The 19,986-nt window shown below is 52.0% G+C and overlaps 1 protein-coding gene and 1 pseudogene across 6 annotated transcripts; one reads left to right on the forward strand and one right to left on the reverse strand.

The window, feature by feature from the left end:
- The first annotated feature begins 567 nt into the window (after positions 1 to 567).
- Bik (BCL2-interacting killer) lies at positions 568 to 18,413 on the forward strand. 6 transcript variants are annotated; one of them, XM_006520354.4, is made up of 6 exons: positions 568 to 714; positions 895 to 1,119; positions 15,073 to 15,220; positions 16,843 to 16,941; positions 17,358 to 17,475; positions 17,911 to 18,413. In XM_006520354.4, the coding sequence occupies exons 2-6, from the start codon at positions 1,026 to 1,028 to the stop codon at positions 18,001 to 18,003; spliced, it is 552 nt and encodes a 183-aa protein (XP_006520417.1). In that variant the 5' UTR covers positions 568 to 714; positions 895 to 1,025; the 3' UTR covers positions 18,004 to 18,413. The 6 variants fall into 6 exon arrangements, with proteins under 6 accessions (XP_006520417.1, NP_031572.1, XP_006520418.1 ...); XM_006520355.3 differs by lacking the exons at positions 568 to 714; positions 895 to 1,119 and adding exons at positions 4,119 to 4,632; positions 7,324 to 7,437; NM_007546.2 differs by lacking the exon at positions 895 to 1,119 and having other exon boundaries at positions 640 to 714.
- On the reverse strand, positions 7,492 to 14,070 carry Gm46495 (annotated as a pseudogene).
- Positions 18,414 to 19,986: the final 1,573 nt, after the last annotated feature.

Below are 19,986 nucleotides of genomic sequence, written 5' to 3' on the forward strand. Positions count from 1 at the left end.
CCTCTGCTATCCCGAGAGGAGCTGACTTGGGATAAACAAGTTTTGTTGTTGTATAGATAGTGGTTACTTTGTAATTCGGCCAGTGCTCCATCTTTACTCACCTCGGAGCCCCTGCTCCAGGGCACTGGAGACTGAACTCCTCCCACTTCACCTGTAATTCTAGATTTCACCTCCTACCGATCCTCTCCTTCACCCTAAGTCTTCGCCAAAAGGAGGGCTGGGAGAGCTCCCTATACACCGGGAGAGAAGAGAGAGGGGAAAGGGGGAGATTTGGAGGTGCAGTGCGGAACTTGTAGCAGGCGGGAGCAAAGGGAAGCCACAGAAGCACCAAGCCTTTAGGAGTACTATGAGGACCAAGTAGACAGCCCTTGCTAAGGTTTGGCCGCGGCGATGGCAGAGGCGGCGTCTGCGGAAAGCACACTCGCAGACGCACTGGCGGGGACACAGTAGCAGGTCTACAGGCGACAGAGGAATGTCTGCAAGCTAACGACTTTAAAACAGGGGTTCTGTAGCTACTTATTGGGACCGGGGATTTGGAGCCCCGGAGGGAGGAGTTAAAGGGGCGGGACGGGGAGGGCGCGGCCACCTATCAGGGTCCAGCCCGCCGCTCACAATAACCCGCCTCCAGCCAGCGCCCCCGACTCCGCCACCGGCGTCCCAGCCGAGAGGGTGTTCGGGCAGTTCGCCCGCCGCTACGCCAGCTCAGCTTGGCAGGTAAGCGTCTTGCAGCCCTAGCCCAAGTTGCTGGAAAGTTGGGGACCCGTGCCCAAATCCCTCGGTGGCCCCGGCTCTGAAACGTCCCCTCTGCGTCTGACACCCCAGAAGGTGCTAGTCTGGTCCGCGTGTCTCGCTGTGCGTCCATGCACTGGGGTGGCCCTTGTGTCCTGGTTCTAGGGCGCGCTGAGCAAGTGGCCTTCGTTGTCGCTGTGCCCTGGTTGTCGAAAACTTAGGGGGAGCAGCTTGAGACCAGGGCGCGGCACTGCCACAGTAGGGCGGCCAGGCTGAGCCCGGGCCGCAGGCGGAAGATGGCGTCGGCACCTGTCTCCGCGAGGACCGGAGAGTTCGCATCTGTCCCTCCCTCGGGGATCCTGGGATTCGCACCGTCCCTGCCGCGACCTGGTAATTCACACCTGTTCCCGACAGAATCCAGCTTCGCATCTGTCCTCTCTGGGACCCGGGGATATAGGTCTTCGAGGGGCAGCAGAAGGGCCTTCTTAGGCGACCTGGGTAGTTCAGACCATCATTTCCCCGAAGCTCCTAGCCACCTGCCTGCGCCCAGGCGCAGGGACTGGGAGTGCATCCGAGGGGCCGGCAAGGTCGCCGGTGTACCAGCCACAACCAGCACTGGGGGTTCAATACTTGTGTCACTTTTCCACCTTGTGGCCTTCAGGATGCGGATGCAGGTTGTTTTATAAACTTAATTGCTGTTCTGAAGTGTACTGAACCACCCCTACAAAGTGTTGTTTATTGTTGTTGGCGTTGATGCAGGTGATAACACTGTTACAGGGGTTTGGAGCCAGCTGCAGCTCTCAAGAAGGCTGGTCTCCTACCTACTTTGGGGGATGGGGGAGTTGTCAGTGAACCTTAATTTTAACCTCAGGGAAGCAGGCCTCATTTCAGATAGGCTTATGTCCCAACAGCTACATAGAGCTGGCTCCTTCAAAGCCTGGAGGGCTTTCTTAGAGGCCACACCAACCTCTCTACCTGTGACCTACTTTCTGTTCTGACTGTGTAGCTTTCTACAGGCTCCTCCACCATTCTGGACCTCAGTTTGTTGAGTTTGTAAACTGCGTTGTGGTTTAGCCTGGTGGGGAGGGACCTTTCCCAAGAAGTGGCTGAGTAGCTCGGCAATGCTACCTTGATTTCCACTAGGTTGGGGCATGTTTACTGTTGCTCCTTTACAAGTATACACCTAAGGGTCACCTGGGGTCCTTGGCTGCTTTTGGATCTAGTGTCCTGCCTAGGGCAGGTGGCACTCGTGACCTCCCAGCCTTGCCCCTCCCCACATCTCTCACTCCACCCTGCCAATTTTCTCCCCTCTATACTCCAGGATTTGAGACTTTCTTTGTTTTGTTTTGAGGCAAAGTTTCATGTAGCCTAGGCTGGCCCCCAGCTCACTATGTAGCTGAGGATGGTCTTGAAACTCCTGATTCTCTTACCTTCACCACCTGAGTTCTAGGATTCCAGGTATAGTTACTGTATCCAGGTTATTTGTAGCTGGGGATGGAACTCACAGCTCTGTGTATACTACCATTGTTTTCTTAAGTAAGGCCTCACTATGTAGCAGAGGCTAGCCTCGCATTCTCAATCCTTCGGTTTGCTTCCCTAGTGCTGACTTTTAGTCTGCTTTCTGTTGCTAATAAGATACAGTGCATTGGGTTGGGTTATAAAGAAGTAAAATTTATTCTGGCTTGTGATTCATGTGGGGTTGAGGGCCATCTTGGGTGACTCCCTTTTGTTGGCAGAAGACATACATTGTACATTTTACCCACCTCTCAAAGGTCCGGCCTCTAAACCCCACAGTGAGGTTGAGTTTCCCCTTTAAATACCTCACAAGGGGATTAAATGTCAACACCCCAATCTTTGGAGACCCCCAGGTCATATCTAACTACAGCGCCTCCCCTTCAAAGTCACAGAGCTGCTGTTTCTCAGTTGTTCCTCCAGAGTTAGGTTTTAAAGGTTGTCTGTGCTTTGCTCTTTTTCTATTTCGGAGACAGGGTCTCACACTTTATAGCCCAGGCTGTCTTTGAACTCTCAATTCTCCTGCCTCTGAGATCCTGGGGTTATGGGTCTTTATTGCTTATTTTTTAACTTTCTTAACTCAAAATGTGCACCTTTGCCAGAGGATGCTGGCTCTCATCCCGAGCTGGAAAACGCAGTGTGTCATTTTTCAACTTGGTGACAGGCTCATTTAACTTATCTTCTAAGCTGAACCCTAGTTAGCATTTTAAAGTTAGCTAGATCTGTTTTGTTTCCAGATCTGGGGATGGGACCCTGGGCTTTGTGTATTTTAAGCAACAGGGGGCCAAGAAGCAAGCAGGCCGCCTGGCTTACTTGGGGCATGGGATGCTGAAGGCTCAGTAAAGGGTCTAGGTAAGAGCCCAACACCACCAGAAGGAAGGAAGAGGATGGGGTCCACCTCCCAGAGGAGCCCAGACAACTCTAGTACTTCCTCCTCAGGCTCAAACATTCCAGAGCATATGAAGAACGTAGAAGCTGAAAGGGGAGGAGGTAGCTTGCTACTCTGGCCTTCTGTGATGGAGCTACTCTCCTGTCACAGTTGATCCTTTTTTGTAGCACTGGGAGGTTTATAAGGGGTCATCGGAGTGATACATCCCTGGCCTTTCATCTTCTGATGTCTTTGCTCAGTTGACATTTCTCTGACAACCCCTCCATGTCCACCCTTCCTGACATCTCACCCATTATTTGTTCTGTCCTATGCCCTTGGCTGTCTGAAATAATCTCATGTATTCGTAGCCTGCATGTTCTGTGAGACAAGGAACATCAAATTTTAGGTTCCTGGTGCCCATCATAGCCTGAACTCTCTCTGGATGGAGGGCTTACCTGCATGCTGGTCACTGTAAGGTGGTTGATATACAGTAATGAAATCACTGCTGGATTCGCTGAGAGCAAAGAAACCAGAGCTTGTGGACTGGAGATGTAGCTCAGTTGGTAGAGCGGCGGGATAACACACACAGATTCCTGGGTTCAGCTCCCAGGACCGCATATGCCAGGGGTGGAGGCCAACACTCGGAAGGAAGCAAAAGTTCAAGGTCATTCATTCTTGGCTGCATATTGAGTTGGAGGCCAATGTAGAAAACAGGAGACCCTGCCTTGAAAGAAAAGTCACAGGGTACATACAGTTTGCCATCTTGTCTTATTATGTTCCTTTCCCACCTCTCTTAGTAGAAGGGCAGGGGTATTTGGAAGGCCATATTGACTAGTGAGTCTTCAAGCTGTCCTGCCACACTGCCACAGACAGAATCCCCCCCACCCCCCGGAAAGCATCCTGTTTTCAGTGAGTTGGTTACATTTGTGGACAATTAATGACCCTTGCTTCCTCTGCGGCTGACTGAGTGAATCCTGCCAGAGAAATCACTGTTTTGCTCTCTGCCTAGAACAATTCGGAAGCTGTTTCAAGGAAGTGCCGAACGATGCCCGGCTTTTGTTGGGAGTGGCCACCAGGAAGCCAGCAGCAGGTCTGGACTGGACATGTGTGGCTGCTTCCTTTCTCCTACCCTTGGTTGGCTGAAGCCAAGCCTCAGAGAAAAGTGTCAGCAAATGCGTCCCGGGCAGGCGGGAGAGGGCAGGGCGCAGGGTGGCATGGAGAGGGCAGCTGATTTACCTAGTGTCAACACTGAGTTGTGACAATACAAAACACCCTCTGGGCACTGCCAAGGAAACCTGTTTTTCAGGAGATGGGAGAAAATGTGGTGCCCAGTTACCCGACCTGAGAGGAGGCTCACCATGCTCGGGAGGGGAGTGAAGGAGAACCTACTTGGCCGTCTGGTGGAAGGCTGGGTGCTGGAGACCACTCCAGGGTCCTCCACACAGGGGCATGGTCCCCCCTTGTCCCCGTGAACTGCTCATTCTTGCTGTTTTGCAGAGGACTTTCCCTGGGCAGACAGACAGGTAAACATTTACTGAGGCCATAAAGAGCCAAGTGCCCTATCCAAGTCAGCTGACCCGAGGTGCTGGGACAGCAGAGCCAGGAGCAGTGGAATTCTGTCCTGGAGACAGAGGGCCAAGAAGCAAGCAGGCCGCCTGGCTTACTTGGGGCATGGGATGCCGAAGGCTCAGTAAAGGGTCTAGGTAAGAGCCCAATGCCACCAGCAGGAAGGCAGAGGATGGAGTCCACCTCCCAGAGGAGCCCAGTCAACTCTGGTACTTCCTCCTCAGGCTCAAACATGCCAGAGCATATGAAGAACTTAGAAGCCGAAAGGGGAGGAGGTAGCTTGCTACTCTGGCCTTCTGTAATGGAGACAGAAAAGCAGAGAGTTCTGGTGTATATGTGTGTGTGTGTGTGTGTGTGTGTGTGTGTGTGTGTGTGTGTGAGAGAGAGAGAGAGAGAGGGAGAGGGAGAGGGAGAGGGAGAAGGAGAGGGAGAGATGGAGGGAGGGAGAGAGAGAGACAGAGAGAGACAGAGATAGATTCCAGACTCAATCAGGCAGTCAGGAGCATTGTTACATTTCCCCTGCAGATTGGACAAAGCCTGGCCCTGGTGCCTACTGGCCAGGTGCTCTGCCACAGAGTTGCAGTCCCAGACTGCAGTATTCTCAGAGAGGATTAACCTGGCAAACATACCTCTGAGCCTCTCTTCCCTGAAGAGGAATTAGGGGTCCAGGAGGCCTAAGGGAATCTATCCAAAGTTACACAGAACCCAGAGGTTCCGAGGGGCCTGGAATGTCCCCCAGAGAAATACATGTTAAACAAAACACTTGCAGGTCTCCGGTCATGTGCCCGGCAAGAAGGAAACAGAACGCGGGTGGGTGGGTGCCTTCCCTATGCACAGCTGAATGACCTTATGTGTCTTCCTGCAATCCTCAGCAGCACTGTGGGAGAGGGCAATAGAGATCTGGGGAGCAGCTCTGTGCTGGGGTCCAGGATGATAGGCAATTAAGTGCCCTTTGTCCAACATTTAAGCTGGGGCCTGAGGATGGCTCTGTCGGTCGTGTGCTTGCTTAACATCCATGAAATTCTGGGGTCTTTTCCCAGTACTGCATAAAACTGGACATGGTACAGTGTGTCCGGAATCCCAGCACTCAGGAGGTGAAGACAAAAGAATTAGAAGTTCAAGGCCAGCCTTGAAACCCTGGGTACTTTGTTTAAAACAAAACAAAAGTTTGCCTTGGCTGTCTAAGCTGAGGACTGCTCCCTGTCCTCTGGCAATCACTTCTGTAAACTCCATTGCCCTCTTCCAAGGTTTGCTTCCAGACCTTTCTTCTGTGAGGTCATTTGCAGATAACTATGAATGGCTCTGTGACCCATGAAATGTGAATATTGGTATCCACAGTAGGTCATCCACAACCGCAAATAACTACAGTTCCAGGGGACCCTATGCCCTCTTCTGGCCTGCAAGGGCATTGCACGTGCAAGGCGCACATACATGTAGGCAAAACACAAGAAATCAAACAGATCAATCTAACTGTGTCTGTCCTGGGGGGGGGGGGGGAGTGGGGACAGCGCTGAGGTTGGTGGTGACAAATGCAGGCCAGACTGAAGGGCTGAGCCTGTGGGGTTACTTCCAGGCTACCACTTCCCAGGTTACTGACAACACCCACAGACACAAAGGTCTCTTCCTTTCTTTCTCCTCCCTGTCTTCCTTCCTTTTCTACTGTTTCTCTGTCACTGCTGGGAAGTGAGCCCCGCCCACCCCACCCCCAAGCAAACTGTTTTGGACGAATGTAGGTTCCTGAGATTGGGGTCCTGGCTTGGGAAAAAAAAATACTTTAAGACAACCATCTCTATGCTCCACCAGTTTGAGCCGTTAATGAGGATTTTCGTTTTTCTTTGAATTGGTCTTGGGTTCCACAGGCGTGGAATCAGACTGAACGGTGATGGATGTATCTGTGGTAGAAAGGCCACGCCCCTCCTATGGCCTCCCTCCTCCTGAGATCCCGCCTCCTTTGGGAGATAAGTTTGTGCTTGAAGGTGTATCTGTCTGTGCTTGTGTGTGTGTGTGTGTGTGTGTGTGTGTGTGTGTGTGTGTGTGAATGGGCAGGTGTATGGAGGCCAGAAGTCAGTGGTGGGTGTCTTCCTCAATCACTCCCTACATTTTGGGGGACAGAGTGTCTCGCTGAACCTAGAGTTCATGGATTTGGCTAGACTGCTCTGGCGGTGAGCCCCAGGGATACTCCTGCCACTGTTAAGAGTCAGGCCAAGCCGCATCATCCCAGACTTTTGTGTTTTGCTTTCGTTTTTTGTTGTGGTTTGCTTCTCTGTTTTTGTTTGATGAGACAGCCCTGGCTGTCCTGGAACTCGCTCTGTAGACTAGGCCTCTGGAGTGATGGGATTAAGGGTGCGTGCCACCACCGCACAGCTCATACCAGGCTTTCTTTTGGATGGATGCTGAGAATTGGAACTCACAGCCCACTCAGTTTCCCCAGGGGCTGCTGGGTACCTGCAGGATGCCTGCAGGAGTCACATGGCACACACACCTGAAATTCAGAATGCCCAAGAGAGCATGAACTTGCCTATTTGGAGTGGAGTATGGGGCTTTGATTTAAATGAGCTGATTTCTGGTGGCAGTGGGAGAGCTACACTGGATGCCGAGGGAGCAAATCCACACAGAGCTGAGCCTTGCTAACATAACACACCCTTTAGGTTCTAACAGGGGCAAGCCCCAGAACTCTTGCCTGGACAAGGAGTCCCAGCAACGTGGCTGCATTATCTCCACTCAACAGCGTGTAGGGAAATTGAGTCCCGAGGACGGGAAAGGTGAGTTGAGGTTAGGATGGTAAGGAGGTCAGAGTGAAGTCTGTCCTGAGCTTGTCAAGATGTAAGAGCTGTGGAGTCCAAGAGGGTTCTAAGGAAGATGGAGATGGGTGCCTGACCCTCTGGCAGGGCAGGTTCTCTCCGGCCTCTGGTGTCAGCAGCCATCTGGTACTCAGGACGATGGGAGTTCAGCAAGTCAGGGCAGAGGATCAAGGAGAAGTCCAGGTGTCCAGTTTCTGGGCTGAAGTTGCATCCTGCTGTGGCTCCTGCCTTGGGGTGGGTTGGGAACAGGGGTCTGCTCTGGGGTGGAGCTGAAGATAGAGAGGTGGAGGCTGGAGTCTGGGGAGAGAAGGAAGAGGAGGAGGGGACAGATGCAAATTAGGGCCTGGCCTGCTTTCCCAGGGAAATGGCTTTGCATGCTGAGTCACCCCCCTGGCCTGAGCCTCCTCAGGGCAGCAAGGTTCTGGACACAATTTTACAAGGCCCACCCAGCAGGTACGTACACACTCACAGACATATGCAGACACACGTGTTTGCACATACTTCTTCTAGTCTGACTTCTTCTAGTCTGCACCACACCAAGACATGTTGGCCATAAGCATGCCCGTGTCTCTCTTATCTGTCTGCATCTTTGATGGTATCTATTACTATTTTATGTTTGGTGTTTTGAGGTGAAGCCTCAGGTAGCTCAGGATGTCCTCTAACTTGCTATGTAGACCAGGCTGGCCTTAAACTCTTGATCCTCCTGCTTCCACCTCCTAAGTCGGGGGTGGGGGTATAGCCTGTGCCATTATGCCTGCTTCTTTCCCATCCTTTATGTAGGCGTTTTAGAGTGTCTGAATGAAGATTTTACAAAGCTAACTTGACCTGAAACCTTCTTTTTCTCTTCCTTCCTTTCTTTTTTCCTTTACATTTTTGTTGTTACTGTAAAAAAAAAAAATGCACGCGTGTTCAACTCCCCCCCCCGCCCCCGGCCCCCCAGGGTCTCACTGTGTAGCCTTGGCTGACCTGGAACTCACTATATAGATCAGCCTGACTGAACCAAACTCACAGAGATCCCCCTGCCTCTGCCTCTGGAGTGCTGAGATGAAAGGCGTGTGCTACCATGATTGTTCAGTGAAATCTGTTTGGCATGGTGTATGGATCTAGTCTTTGGCATATTGACCTATGTCTGTCTACTCTGATACTCCGAGATAAACATGATGGTACATAGACACACATGCCTGCTGACGTGTCGAAGGAGGCTTAGCAAGAGAGAGCCCCCACCCCCACTCCCGTCCTAATGCTGAGCCTTGTCCTTGCCCCAGTGTAGGACATCTGTGGCTTCCCCATCCTGCCTTCTGTGTGAGCCCTACTTTCTCCTCCCTGCCTGCCAGGAAGCTGGCAGCACAGTGACATGGTCAGTGAGGTCAGGCTGCCTCAGTGAGATGGTGGCATTGCTGGCCACTGCCCAGGGTTGGGAATGGCTCCTATGAAGTACAAGCTCAGCCTGGGAAAGGGCCTATCATGGCCTATCGGGGCTCTGAGTGGCTTCGAGCCAAGCTAGCTAAAGATAAGCTGGCATCTCTGTATTGTAGATCCTTGGGCTGTCTCTTTTCTTTGTAACTGCTGCCAAGCACTCCCTGGGAGAAATGTGGCAAGAGTTTTGAGGTACCTGTATGAGCACATGGGTGATGCCGGGTGAGACCCGGCCAGGCCCCTTCCACAGGTCCTGGCCTAGTGGTGCAGGGGGCTTGCTCCTACTTTATAGACTTGCAGCTCTGTCTGACAGGCACACTGAGCAGGTGGAGCCCCTGTCCCTCCCGCTGTAGCCCACAGCTTCTGCCTCCAGGCAAAGGTGTTGCCCTGGCAGGTGCTGCGGCTGTGGCTGTGTTTAGCTGTGGCTGTGTTTACGCTTCTGATCCTCGAGGCCCGGCTCCTGTGAGATTTGAGCTTTCGTCAGGAACAGGTGTCCACCTCTTCTCCACCTTCCTCTCAGGAAGGGGAGACAGCCACCTCTTTGTTGAGACAGAAACCCTGGACGTGTATTCCTTTTTCCATTTCTGGAAGGAAGAACAATGCTTCCCCTTATATGGCTTCTCAAAGCCTGGAGCTCACCACGCCCTCTTGCCTGCTGTGGTGGCCGATGATGTCACCTTGTGTGCACTCAGGGCTCCTTGATCGCTCGTGCCTTGCTGACAGTCACCCGTCTCAAGTCAGTCCTGAGACACCCGGAGTGACACAGCTTATGTTCTAGTCTCCCAAGGGCCTAGGCTTCCAGCCATCTTTTTCTTTAGTACAGGGAGTGACGAGTAAATGGTGTCTAGTCTCGTGTCCTCAAGAGGATGACTTTGCGCACTGTGCCTGCGGTCACTCCACTTTACGATGGACATTATTAGTCTGCCTCGGAGAAGGGACAGGAAGTCTTAGGTCACCATCCATTCTTGGTTCAGTATGAACTTTTCTAAGACCCAGTGTTCTCTTTGAACAGAAAGTCACTTTCTGGGTGGTTCTTGTGCATCCCTGTGTGTTGCTGGGGATGAAGCCAGGGTCTTGTGCATACTAGGCAAGTGTGCTGTCCCTCCCTGGATTGTTGGGTGGCGAAATAAAGGAATCTTTACAAGCACTTTGGACACAGTGCAGGGTAGGGAAGCAGCCCCAAGCCAGCAAGCAGGACCTTTGTACCATCTCAGGATTGGGCTACCAGAAATGTTTTGGATTTAAGATGTCAGCTGCTTATCTATAGTGAGATATATGAAGGGCTGGGGCTGGAAGATGACTGTTGACATCCTCAGCACCGAAACAGAAAGCCAAGCCTGGCTGTGCTTGCCCGCAGCCCAAGAGCAGGAGCAGCAGAGACAGGAGGATCCCTGAGGTTTGCTGTCCAGCAGAAAGGACTCCAGGCCCAAGTGAAGAGCCCTGCCTCAAAAAATAAGTGGAGGGCAACCAAGGAAGATGCCAACGTTGACCTCAGGCCTTTTCATGCATGCTTGCACATACACACACACACATGCTGCAGACCCTCTGGGTCCCTTTGTGTGGACGGGTCTCTGGGTGCAGATGGGCAAGGAGTCGGCAGGAATGACAGACAGACGCACACAGGAGATTGTGTAGAATCTGAATGTCTTTTGTCAGGTCGAGCATCAAACTTTTTATACAGCAGAATAGCAAGAAACCAGACGAGATACAATCCACCAAGTTACATAATACAAAAGGAATGTATACATCAAAAGAAGGTAGGGACCAGGCTGCTGCCACTAAGAAGGGAGCCAGGTGTAAAGCTAGTCTATTGCTAAGCCCATCACCAGGGGTTCTACTTTAGCAGACCTTCTCATGAATACTGCAATACCACAACACCTCTATTTCCTAGGCCTTGATAAATTCTTATGAGTGTAACTTTAAGTATCTGGAGAATCTCCACTTGTCAGAAGAATTCACCAACTTGCTTCTAATGTGCAATGTAGCCTGTACTGAAGATTTCTGTCTCAGTGGGATTCCCTGGCTCTTTCATGGTATTCCCTTGTTTGGGTGAGACTGGTTACTGTCCTTAGTCAACACTCTGCAGACCAGCCCTGAGCTGCTGGCTCCGTCTTTTGTAATGCTTAATTAGTTTCACTGTCTTTACCATGCTCCTTGGCGTGGTGGCACACACCTTTAATTCCAGCACTTGGGAGGCAGAGGCAGGCGAATTTCTGAGTTCGAGGATAGCCTGGTCTACAGAGTGAGTTCCAGGACAGCCAGGACTATACAGAGAAACCCTGTCTCGAAAAACCAAAAGAAAAAAAAAGAAAAAAAAAAAGCATTTTCTAGGACATTGGAACACTGGTGAAGTCTCTGGCTATGTTAGAATTCAATCTTTAAAGGCACTTATAATAAGATAATACTAAAAGAGAGCACGTGGATCCATACACCAGACTAACTCGGGGATAGGGTATGAGTATACGGGTTATAAGAACGCTAAAGCTCCAGGAGGTGAGTTCCTTTTGAAACTCTTTGCCTCGTGAGTTCTCCCAGGCTTCTCAGCCTGTCAAGTAGACTTCACTGGAGTGTGCATAGCACACACACACACACACACACACACACACACACACACACACACACAGTATGGGGATGAGGCCAGAGCCTACTCATGAAATTCAGTTACCCTTACCTCTCCTATGCACTTTCATGTATGGGCTGAGGGTAACTTATAGGGTACATATGGAATGTTAAGTAATTCAGTGCATAGGATAAAGTTCCCACACTCTGAGCTATCATCACACATGTGGTATGATGTTGGGGCTCAAGGTTTTGAATTTTGGATTCTTAGGACTGCTCAATGCCTTTTTTCTTTTTCATTTCATTTCTTTTGTTTTCTTTCCTTTAAAAAAAAAAAGAAAAAAGAAAGAAAAGAAAAGGTCTCTGCTCCCTGAAGCCCTGGCTGGACTAGAAAGTACTGGACTGGCCTTGAACTCAAAACAGTCCCTCTGCCTTAGCCCCCTGAAGGCAGAGATTACAAGTGTTTGAGTTGGGCAGTTAAGAGCCCAGATCCACACCATCATTTCCTTGGTGGCAATGGTCTCCGTTTCCTGCTGTACAGAGATGACTGCATCTCATACTTCTCCACCCCGTCTGTCATATGCTCTTGCTTCCTGCAATGCATCACGTCCTACATAGAAATATAGTGGTCCAGGGGACTCTGTACTCCATTATGTGCTCTACATAGCTGAAGTGACCTCCCAGGCCATGGCAACAGTATTCTTCTAAACATCAAAGAGATAAAGGTACTTCTGAACCAGTGCATGCTGGGCCTTCTCCATGTTACCTGCCTCCTGGATTTGTTTGATGGTTGGCTGCTTGACTCCTTCCAGTTGAGCAATTATCAAGTTTTTCAACAGATTCTCCACTAGAGGTACCATGTTTCTTAGTCATATATTGTGACTCGTTTATAGGATAGGTGACAATGATAGTCATCATTGTCACAATGAGTCCTCCTACTGATATTGTACAGAAGGTCTCTGAGGTGATCACATATATTTCTTTGGATAGAAAATACAAGATAAGGGCTGGAGAGATGGCTCAGTGGTTAAGGGTGCTGACTGCTCTTCCAGGGGTCCTGAGTTTAATTCCCAGCAACCACATGGTGGCTCACAACCATCTGTAATGGGATCTGATGCCCTCTTCTGGTGTGTCTGAAGACAGCTACAGTGTACTCATATACTTACTTAAAATAAATAAGTAAATCTTTTTTTAAAGATTTATTTTGTTTATGTATTTATGCTGTCGTGTTGGTGGCAGAAAGTTCTACCTGGGACAGCATGGTCTTTGTAGGTTCCGGCATTGGTCTTTGTGTTCCTGTGAGCTTGGCCTCTGTTCCCTTTCTTCCAACCCTGTGTCCAAATTCTTGGAGACCTCACTGGCCAGACTTGGTCACATGACCAGCATTGCAAGGGATACTGGGCAAGAGAATGTGTGACAGGGTCTTGATGGACCTCAATGAGTGCTGGTGTAGAGGTGTTGTCCTAGCAGGAGTTGAGAGATGGTTAGAGATCAAAATGAAGCCTCTGACAGGAGCTTGAGGGAGAGGGGGCTGCAAAGTACTGTGGGGCAACCTTGGTTTGGAAGATGCCTATGTGGCTACAGGCGTGTTTAAAGGAAAGACTGACCAGCATAGGATCATGGAGGACTCTCATCTTATTTCGCCCATTTGTCATAATTACTCCAGAGCAATAGCAGACATTAAAGGAGGTGGGGAATCCCTTTAATCCCGGCACCAGGTGGCAGGAGCAGACAGATCTCATGTTCAAGGCTAGGCTGGTCTACAGAGAAAGTTCCAGGACATCCAGGCCTACATAAAAAAAGCTAGTCTCAAAGGTGGTGGTGGGGGTGGGGGAGTGTCAAGGGCCTGGGAAGAGGCTCACTGGGGACAAAACCTGGTGACCTCAGTGTGGTTCCTAGAACCCATGTGAAGGCAGAAGGAGAGGACAAGCTCTGCAGAGTTGTCCTCTGACCTCCCCATGGCCAGTGTGGCATGTGTCCCCTTCCATCACACACACACACACACACACACACACACACACACACACACACACTGAGACTAAGAAAAGAATAAGTAAAGAAGGAATGAGGCTGTAGGTGTGGCCCAGTGGCACACACAGCCCTGTCCTGCGTGAGGTTCAAGTTCTGCCCCCAGTGGCACACACGGCCCTGTCTTGCGTGAGGTTCAGGTTCCGCCCTCAGGGATGAAAACAGTGAAACCCGCTAGTTGTGTTCTTCATAAAGTCAGGGCGAAGGAGTCGCTCTCCTTGGGAACTCACTTCAGTCTCTTTGTGGGCAGGGGTGCCTGGGCTTTCCTCTGTCCCCAAGGACAGAGCTGGGGTCCTTAGTATCTTCACTTCAGAGACCCAGGACTTGGTGATTTGCTGAGGCACACAGCCTGCGTGGAGGACTCTGGAAGGGCTGGGGGGAGGAGGAGTCGGGGAGAGTTGGATGACGGCCCAAGCAGCTCAGAGGAAATGGCCACAGAGGCAAGAAGGTTATTCTTAGATATGGGGCAGCAGAGTCTGACATATTTCCCCTGCCCTCATTACAGGGGACATGGTTCATGTTTCTGTCATAGATGGTCAAAGACAGAAAAGTGACAGTCACTTTTTCTACCTCATGGGAGCCTTCAGGCATGAAGACCTGGAGACATGAAGAACTTTTGTATATACACATGTTTTATGTGTGGGTATGCATGCATGTGTGTGTATATACACGTGTGTGCACACATGTAGAGGGCAAAGGTCAACATTGCTGTTCCCCCAGGAGCCATCCACCTTGGGTCCCCTCCCCCCGAAGATTTGATAATTGTATGTTGTATGCATATGTGTGTGTGTGAGAGTGTGGGTGCCCTTGGAGGGTGAAAGAGGGCTCTGAGCCCCTCCACCTGGAGTTTATAAGGGGTTGCGAACTGCCGATGTGGATTCTGGGAATGGAACTCTGTTCCTCGGCAAGAGTGGTACACACTGTCTCTACCTGATTAACCCGTCCCTCCAGACGTGACTTGGGTTTCTGAGACAGGATCTGGAAACTGGGACTCACTGATGAAATTGGGCTGGCTGGTCAGCAAGCCCCATGGACTCTGTTCTCAGCTCCACAGTCCTGGGGTTCCAGGCATGTAGTGCTGCACACAGCTCCTCCAGAGTCCTGCCTTGCATTCTGGAGATCTTAAGTCAAGTCCTCATGCTTGCATGGTAAGGACAAGCTTTTCTCCCAGCCCTTGGAGAAACTTGGTTTGATGCTCAGGTCTGCTACGGGGCAGTGGTGTGTAGAGCTATGGCTGGGCAAACAGCATTAGCAGGCTCTGGACAGACTGGGGTGGGGCTAGTGGGGAGTCTATTCAGAGTCTTTGAACGTCCTGATCTTCAAGGGACCAGGAAAGAGGACCAGAATCTTGTTGAAGCTTGGTGGCCTGCTTTGGGAAAGATAGCCCAGCTTATGTGAGCAGCCTGGATGGAAGCATCTCTGGTTTTTGTGACTCATTCTGGGACAGAGGAGGGTCAGGAACACTCATATACCAAGGCCTTGTAGTTCCCGGGGGCTTTCTGTGCCCCACATACCAAGCACTTACTATGGTCTGTAGCCACCGGTGCATAGTTCTGGAGATCTAGTCACGCTCTGCCTTATTTTATCCCACAGAACACATGTCGGAGGCGAGACTTATGGCCAGAGACGTCATCAAGACTGTTCCACACGACCAGGTCCCCCAACCTCCAGTGGCCTCTGAGACTCCCAGCATGAAGGAGCCTGTGAGAGACGTGGACCTCATGGAGTGCGTGGAAGGCAGGTAGGGCCTGACTGGACTCTCCACTGGACATGGGTTGGAACAGCACCTTCTATATAGAGGAGTGGGGGGAAGGGGAGTGGGGAGATAACAGGGCAAGGAGCTCCTGGAGGTCCCCCCACCCACACAGGGCTCCAGTGTGTTTCCTGGGTGTCGGGACCAGCACAATGCAGCCTGAACCTGGGCCATCTGGTTTCACTAGTAGAGGGCTTATCTGTTGTTGCCTCTGTGTCCAGAAGGCCAAGTCCCTCCCTGCTCAGGCTCTGAGACCCATCCTTCATTTCCCAGCAGAAAGAGAGAGCAGCCATACTGGCCAGGGCGAGTCCTTCTGCACATAGGCAGGTCAGCACAGGCTCTTCACGTGTACCCTCAGCTTCAGGGTTCTCTGCCACTCTGGTTGTGGAATCAGTGTCGCCTCACTTTCTGCTCCATTCCTGAGTGGAATGAAGCCGGGGACAGTGTTTTCCTGGGGGGTCTCTCAGGGAATAGGCGGGACTAAATCCGCTCAACTCGGTTGCCAGGCGACCTTCCAGGTTCCTTGAACCCTTGTGACCATCAGAATCAGGAAGAAACCTAGGACACTGGGTGTGTGGAACAGGTGGCTCTGGAGATGCCCTCTGTAGGGACTTTCCAGTGAGCTGCTGTGTCGCTGGTGTGGAATGTGTGGGCAAACCCCAGGAAGGGCTTAGCCAGGCTGGTTTCAGTGTGTGTGTGTGTGTGTGTGTGTGTGTGTGTGTGTGTGTGTGTGTGTTTGTGTGTGTATTCACCACACAAGTGTGTCTCCTGTTTCAATGGAGACTTTTTATTGTTTTTAAAAGATTTATTTTATGTGCATGAGTGCTTGCCTGCACGTATGTCTGTGCCCTTCGTACATCCCTGGTGCCTGCAGTACTCAGAGGAGGACGCTGTAGCCCTTGGAACTGAAATTACAGGTGGCTGTAAACAATCATGTCGTCTGCCTGAGCAACAAGTACCTTAGCTGCTGAGCTACCTCTCCAGCCCCTGAGATTTTCTTTAAATTGAAGGCACGTGCTACCAGTGTAGATGGTGGAGGGAATTGAATTTGGTTTACTGCTCTCCATCTGGAGAAGGTGCAGGCACCAGTGTTCTGAGACTGGGAACCAGGGACAGGTCTCCGGGAGCAGGATAGACTGAGACCCTATAGGAAGCCAACTGAAGGGGCTCCAAGCACACACACCCCACACTTGTTCTTCAATGTTCACCAGGTAGGCCCCTCCCCAAGATTCTCTAAAGGAAAGTTCCTGGAGTAAGCAGAAGTAAGCTGTCCCTGACTTCCGGGCAGGTTCACAAGACATCCCCTAGTACTTTTGTGTCTGACTTCCGCAAGAGGCAGACATGGGGTATAGGCTGGGATAGGTCTCAGTAGCCTGTGGTTTATCCTACAGGGGCACATTTGAAATGGCTCTTACTCATAAGTGCACCCATGGATAAGAGGGACACCGAGGAGGTTTGCTGCTAGCCCCCCCGCCCCGCTCCCTCCTTCCCCCAGTATCCCACTGCCTTCCTCTTGCTGGGTCCTGAATTCCATGGAAATTAGGCTGGGTGTGTGGTATGGCCTCCCCAGCATAACCACACCAAACTGCCTTATGTATGCCTTCCTGCAGAAACCAGGTGGCCTTGAGGCTGGCCTGCATCGGCGATGAGATGGACCTGTGTCTGCGGAGCCCCCGTCTGGTCCAGCTGCCTGGGATTGCTATACACAGGTAACCAGTTACCCAGGGTGAACCGGACAGGGCTGGGCCCCAAGGGAGCCCTGCAAACCTTGGAAGAGGAGTATGGGAGTTCTCAGGCAAGCTTGAAACCCCTTGCCTTCCAGCCCCCACGTGGGTCCCCCCAAATCCTCCCTCTGGCCTTAGCAGTAGATCAAGCACCACTCAGGGCCTTTCTTTTGCTTCTCAAGCTGAAGAGTCCGGAGAGATCCCGACTCACAAGGCCGTGTGGATCTGAGCGAGGCTCAGGGGCCTTCAGAGAGGCAGGTGCTCCTTGAGGGTGGCTCTGGGCAGAGAGAGAACCAGAGGCGCACAGGGGCTCTCTGTGGGCCATGCTGTAAGGGGTCACACGCGTACACTTCCAGTGCCTACGGCTATAGTGACCACCTTGCTCATCTCGTGTCTTACAGACTCGCTGTCACCTACAGCCGGACAGGTGTCAGAGGTATTTTCAGGAGCTTGATTCGAAGCCTCACCAACCTCAGGGAAAACATCTGGTCCTGGAGAGTCTTGACTCCTGGCGCCTGGGTAAGCACCTTGAAGCCTCTAGTCCATGTCTTATCCTTCCCATGGGGCAGCCAGCAGCTCCTTAGCTACGCTGTCTAGTTAGCCACAGTCTCCACCCCTCTCTAAAGTCTCTTCCCCACCTCTTGCCCCATCCCAGCAATCTGCTTGATTGGCTGGTGAACTGAGGGAGGTTCAAGTCCACACAGTGCCATCTGGCCCCTCCTGCAGGGAGCCTTCCTCTAAGAGAGAGGATGCTCTTGTCAGTCATGGTCTCTGGGTCGCCTCCCCTGCTCACCCCCGCGCCCCCCCCCCCACTGGCTTGAATGCCCAAGTTCACACTGTATCCCAGAACCCCCCAGTTGTGCATAGGTGCTTCTTCTGAGCCAGCCCCAAGAGCTGGCTCCTCACCCCAGGCAGTCCCTGGGTCTCACTCTCCTTTCCCTCTTGGTCCCGCAGGTGTCACCTGACCAGGACCCTGGGCAGCTGTTTCCGATGGTGCTGCTGGTCTTCTTGCTGCTGGGTGGGGCCTGGTATTTGCAGCTTCAGTGAAGTGCAGCTGGGGCAGGGCTGGTCCCTGCCCCCCAACCCCTAGAGGTGCCGGCACCCTAACTGAGGTGTTTTCTGACTGTCCCCCCCCCTTTTTATATATATATTTAACTCAGGATAGTGCTGAGATTTCATACAGGTTTTCTGGGTTTTTGTAAGGCAAATGAATTCACTGTACCTCAGGAGCATTACTGGCTAAGTGCCCCTGAGGCTTGGCTGGCCCTTCTTCTCTTGACCCCTGCTCCCTTCCTCTCTGCAGGCTGGTCCTGTGGCCATCAGTGGGGGGAGTGCTGGCCACACCCCTGTCTGTGAAGCCTTGAGGCACAGGATCTACTGGACTAGAGTCCTTTGGGGTGGAGAGTTCAATTAAGTGGTGTTTGCAGGCAAGTTCAATAAAATGTTTCCAGCCAGTCTCCCCTTAGGTCGTCCTCTGTGGGGCTGTTGCAATATTGGATGTAGATGGTGGAAGGAATTGAAAGTGACCTCTGCCCCCAGTCCCATTCACCATGCCTGCACCCAAGGGCCATAAGAATGCCCCCCAGAGCTTCCCATCTTCCTGAGTTTCTCTGTATAGCCCTGGCTGTCCTGGAACTCACTCTGCAGACCAGGCTGGCCTTGAGTGCAGAAATCTGCCTGCCTCTGCTCTGTCGTGCCTAGCTCCACTGTCCCTTTCTGCCTGTCACCTGATGGGGCAGTCTGTCCATCTCCTGTATGGGCAGGGGCAGCTCTCCAGAAGAGCTGTGGCGTTGGGCTGTGCTACACAAGGAACACCAAGGGAGGAGGGCCAGGCCTGCCACCACTAAGCTCTGGACCTCCCCCAGGCCAGGCCCATTATCTTTCTAGATCAACTGAGACCTCTACCTGGAACTTTGGTTTTTCTATCTGCCCATTCCCATCAGACAGCAAAACAGTGTCCCTCCCTGTGTGACTATCAGTGGCTGTGACCACTTTCTCTGGTCTCCCAGATGCCCTCATTGTGTCCTTGAATTGTCCCAAACTTCCCAGTTCTGGGTAAGGTGCTTGTTCTGAGTCCCGTCCTCCCCAGCCCCCACTGTCTTATGCTTCCCTTTGCCACCTCGGCCTTACCTGGCAGCCCCAATGCCCTTCCCACAAGGATGGGACCATGAAGGAAATGCCATCCCGAGGAGCCAGTTTTGGAGCTGGGGAAACCTGGCATCAAGACTAAGGGTTAGGAGACCGGCTGGTGAGACCTCAGCCTGAAGGACTATGACTGGAGGTGACTGATCCATGTTGGCTATCAGAGCTGGCTCATTCCTTGGGACAGGTGCTAATACTGTGGCTCTGATCCTCCAGGAGGGAGGGGAGATGGTGGCAGCAGGCATGAGCTCTGCTCTAGGGACAGAAGGAAAGGACCTTTCTGGCCTGGGCAAAGGAAGCAGATGTCACTTAGTGCTAATGGTCCGCCCTTTCCCCACCATCAGCCCTGAGGGCCTCGGTGAGCCTTCTACCCACTTGGCCACACGTTCTAGGCCCTCTCTTCAGCAACTGTGACCCTCAGGTTGGAGCCTCACCCTAGGCAGTGGGAAACTGGGGGCACTCCTAGAGCACCTGGGGCGTTCCCTCTCAGAGTGCAGGTCAACCCAGGAGGCACCACTCCCCACTCTCACACAGCTGCCCTGGGCACAGTCTCCATGAAGCTGCTCAGAGAACAGAGGCCTCCTGCTTTGGGTCCTACTCTTCCAGGGCACAGAACTAAACTCCAGAGGCCAAGCCAAGCCACCACCCATTGCTGTTTTACCAGGCTCGCAGTCTTCAGTGAGACCAGCCCCAGTTAATAGCAGTACTCCGATCACTCCAGTGCTCAGGAGTGGGTTGGAGACTTGTCATGTTTGTCACAGCAGTGCCAGTCTCTGATCTTCACATACCTACCTGCCTGCCTGCAGTGGTCCCAGGGGCCAAGTCAGGTGGCTGACTCAGGCTCACTGAGATGGAGGCTCTGGGACAGTAGGGCAACTTCCGTCAGGT

This window comes from Mus musculus, chromosome 15 (assembly GCF_000001635.26).
Source record: "Mus musculus strain C57BL/6J chromosome 15, GRCm38.p6 C57BL/6J".
Taxonomy (NCBI): Eukaryota; Metazoa; Chordata; class Mammalia; order Rodentia; family Muridae; genus Mus; species Mus musculus.

Excerpts from the sequence above, each read along its gene's own strand:
- Bik (XM_006520353.3), top strand. The coding sequence starts at position 7,266 with ATGCCGAGGGAGCAAATCCACACAGAGCTGAGCCTTGCTAACATAACA. Across the intron at positions 16,942-17,357 it reads CCTGGGATTGCTATACACAG|ACTCGCTGTCACCTACAGCC; the intron begins GTAACCAGTTAC and ends CGTGTCTTACAG. Across the intron at positions 17,476-17,910 it reads TCTTGACTCCTGGCGCCTGG|GTGTCACCTGACCAGGACCC; the intron begins GTAAGCACCTTG and ends TTGGTCCCGCAG.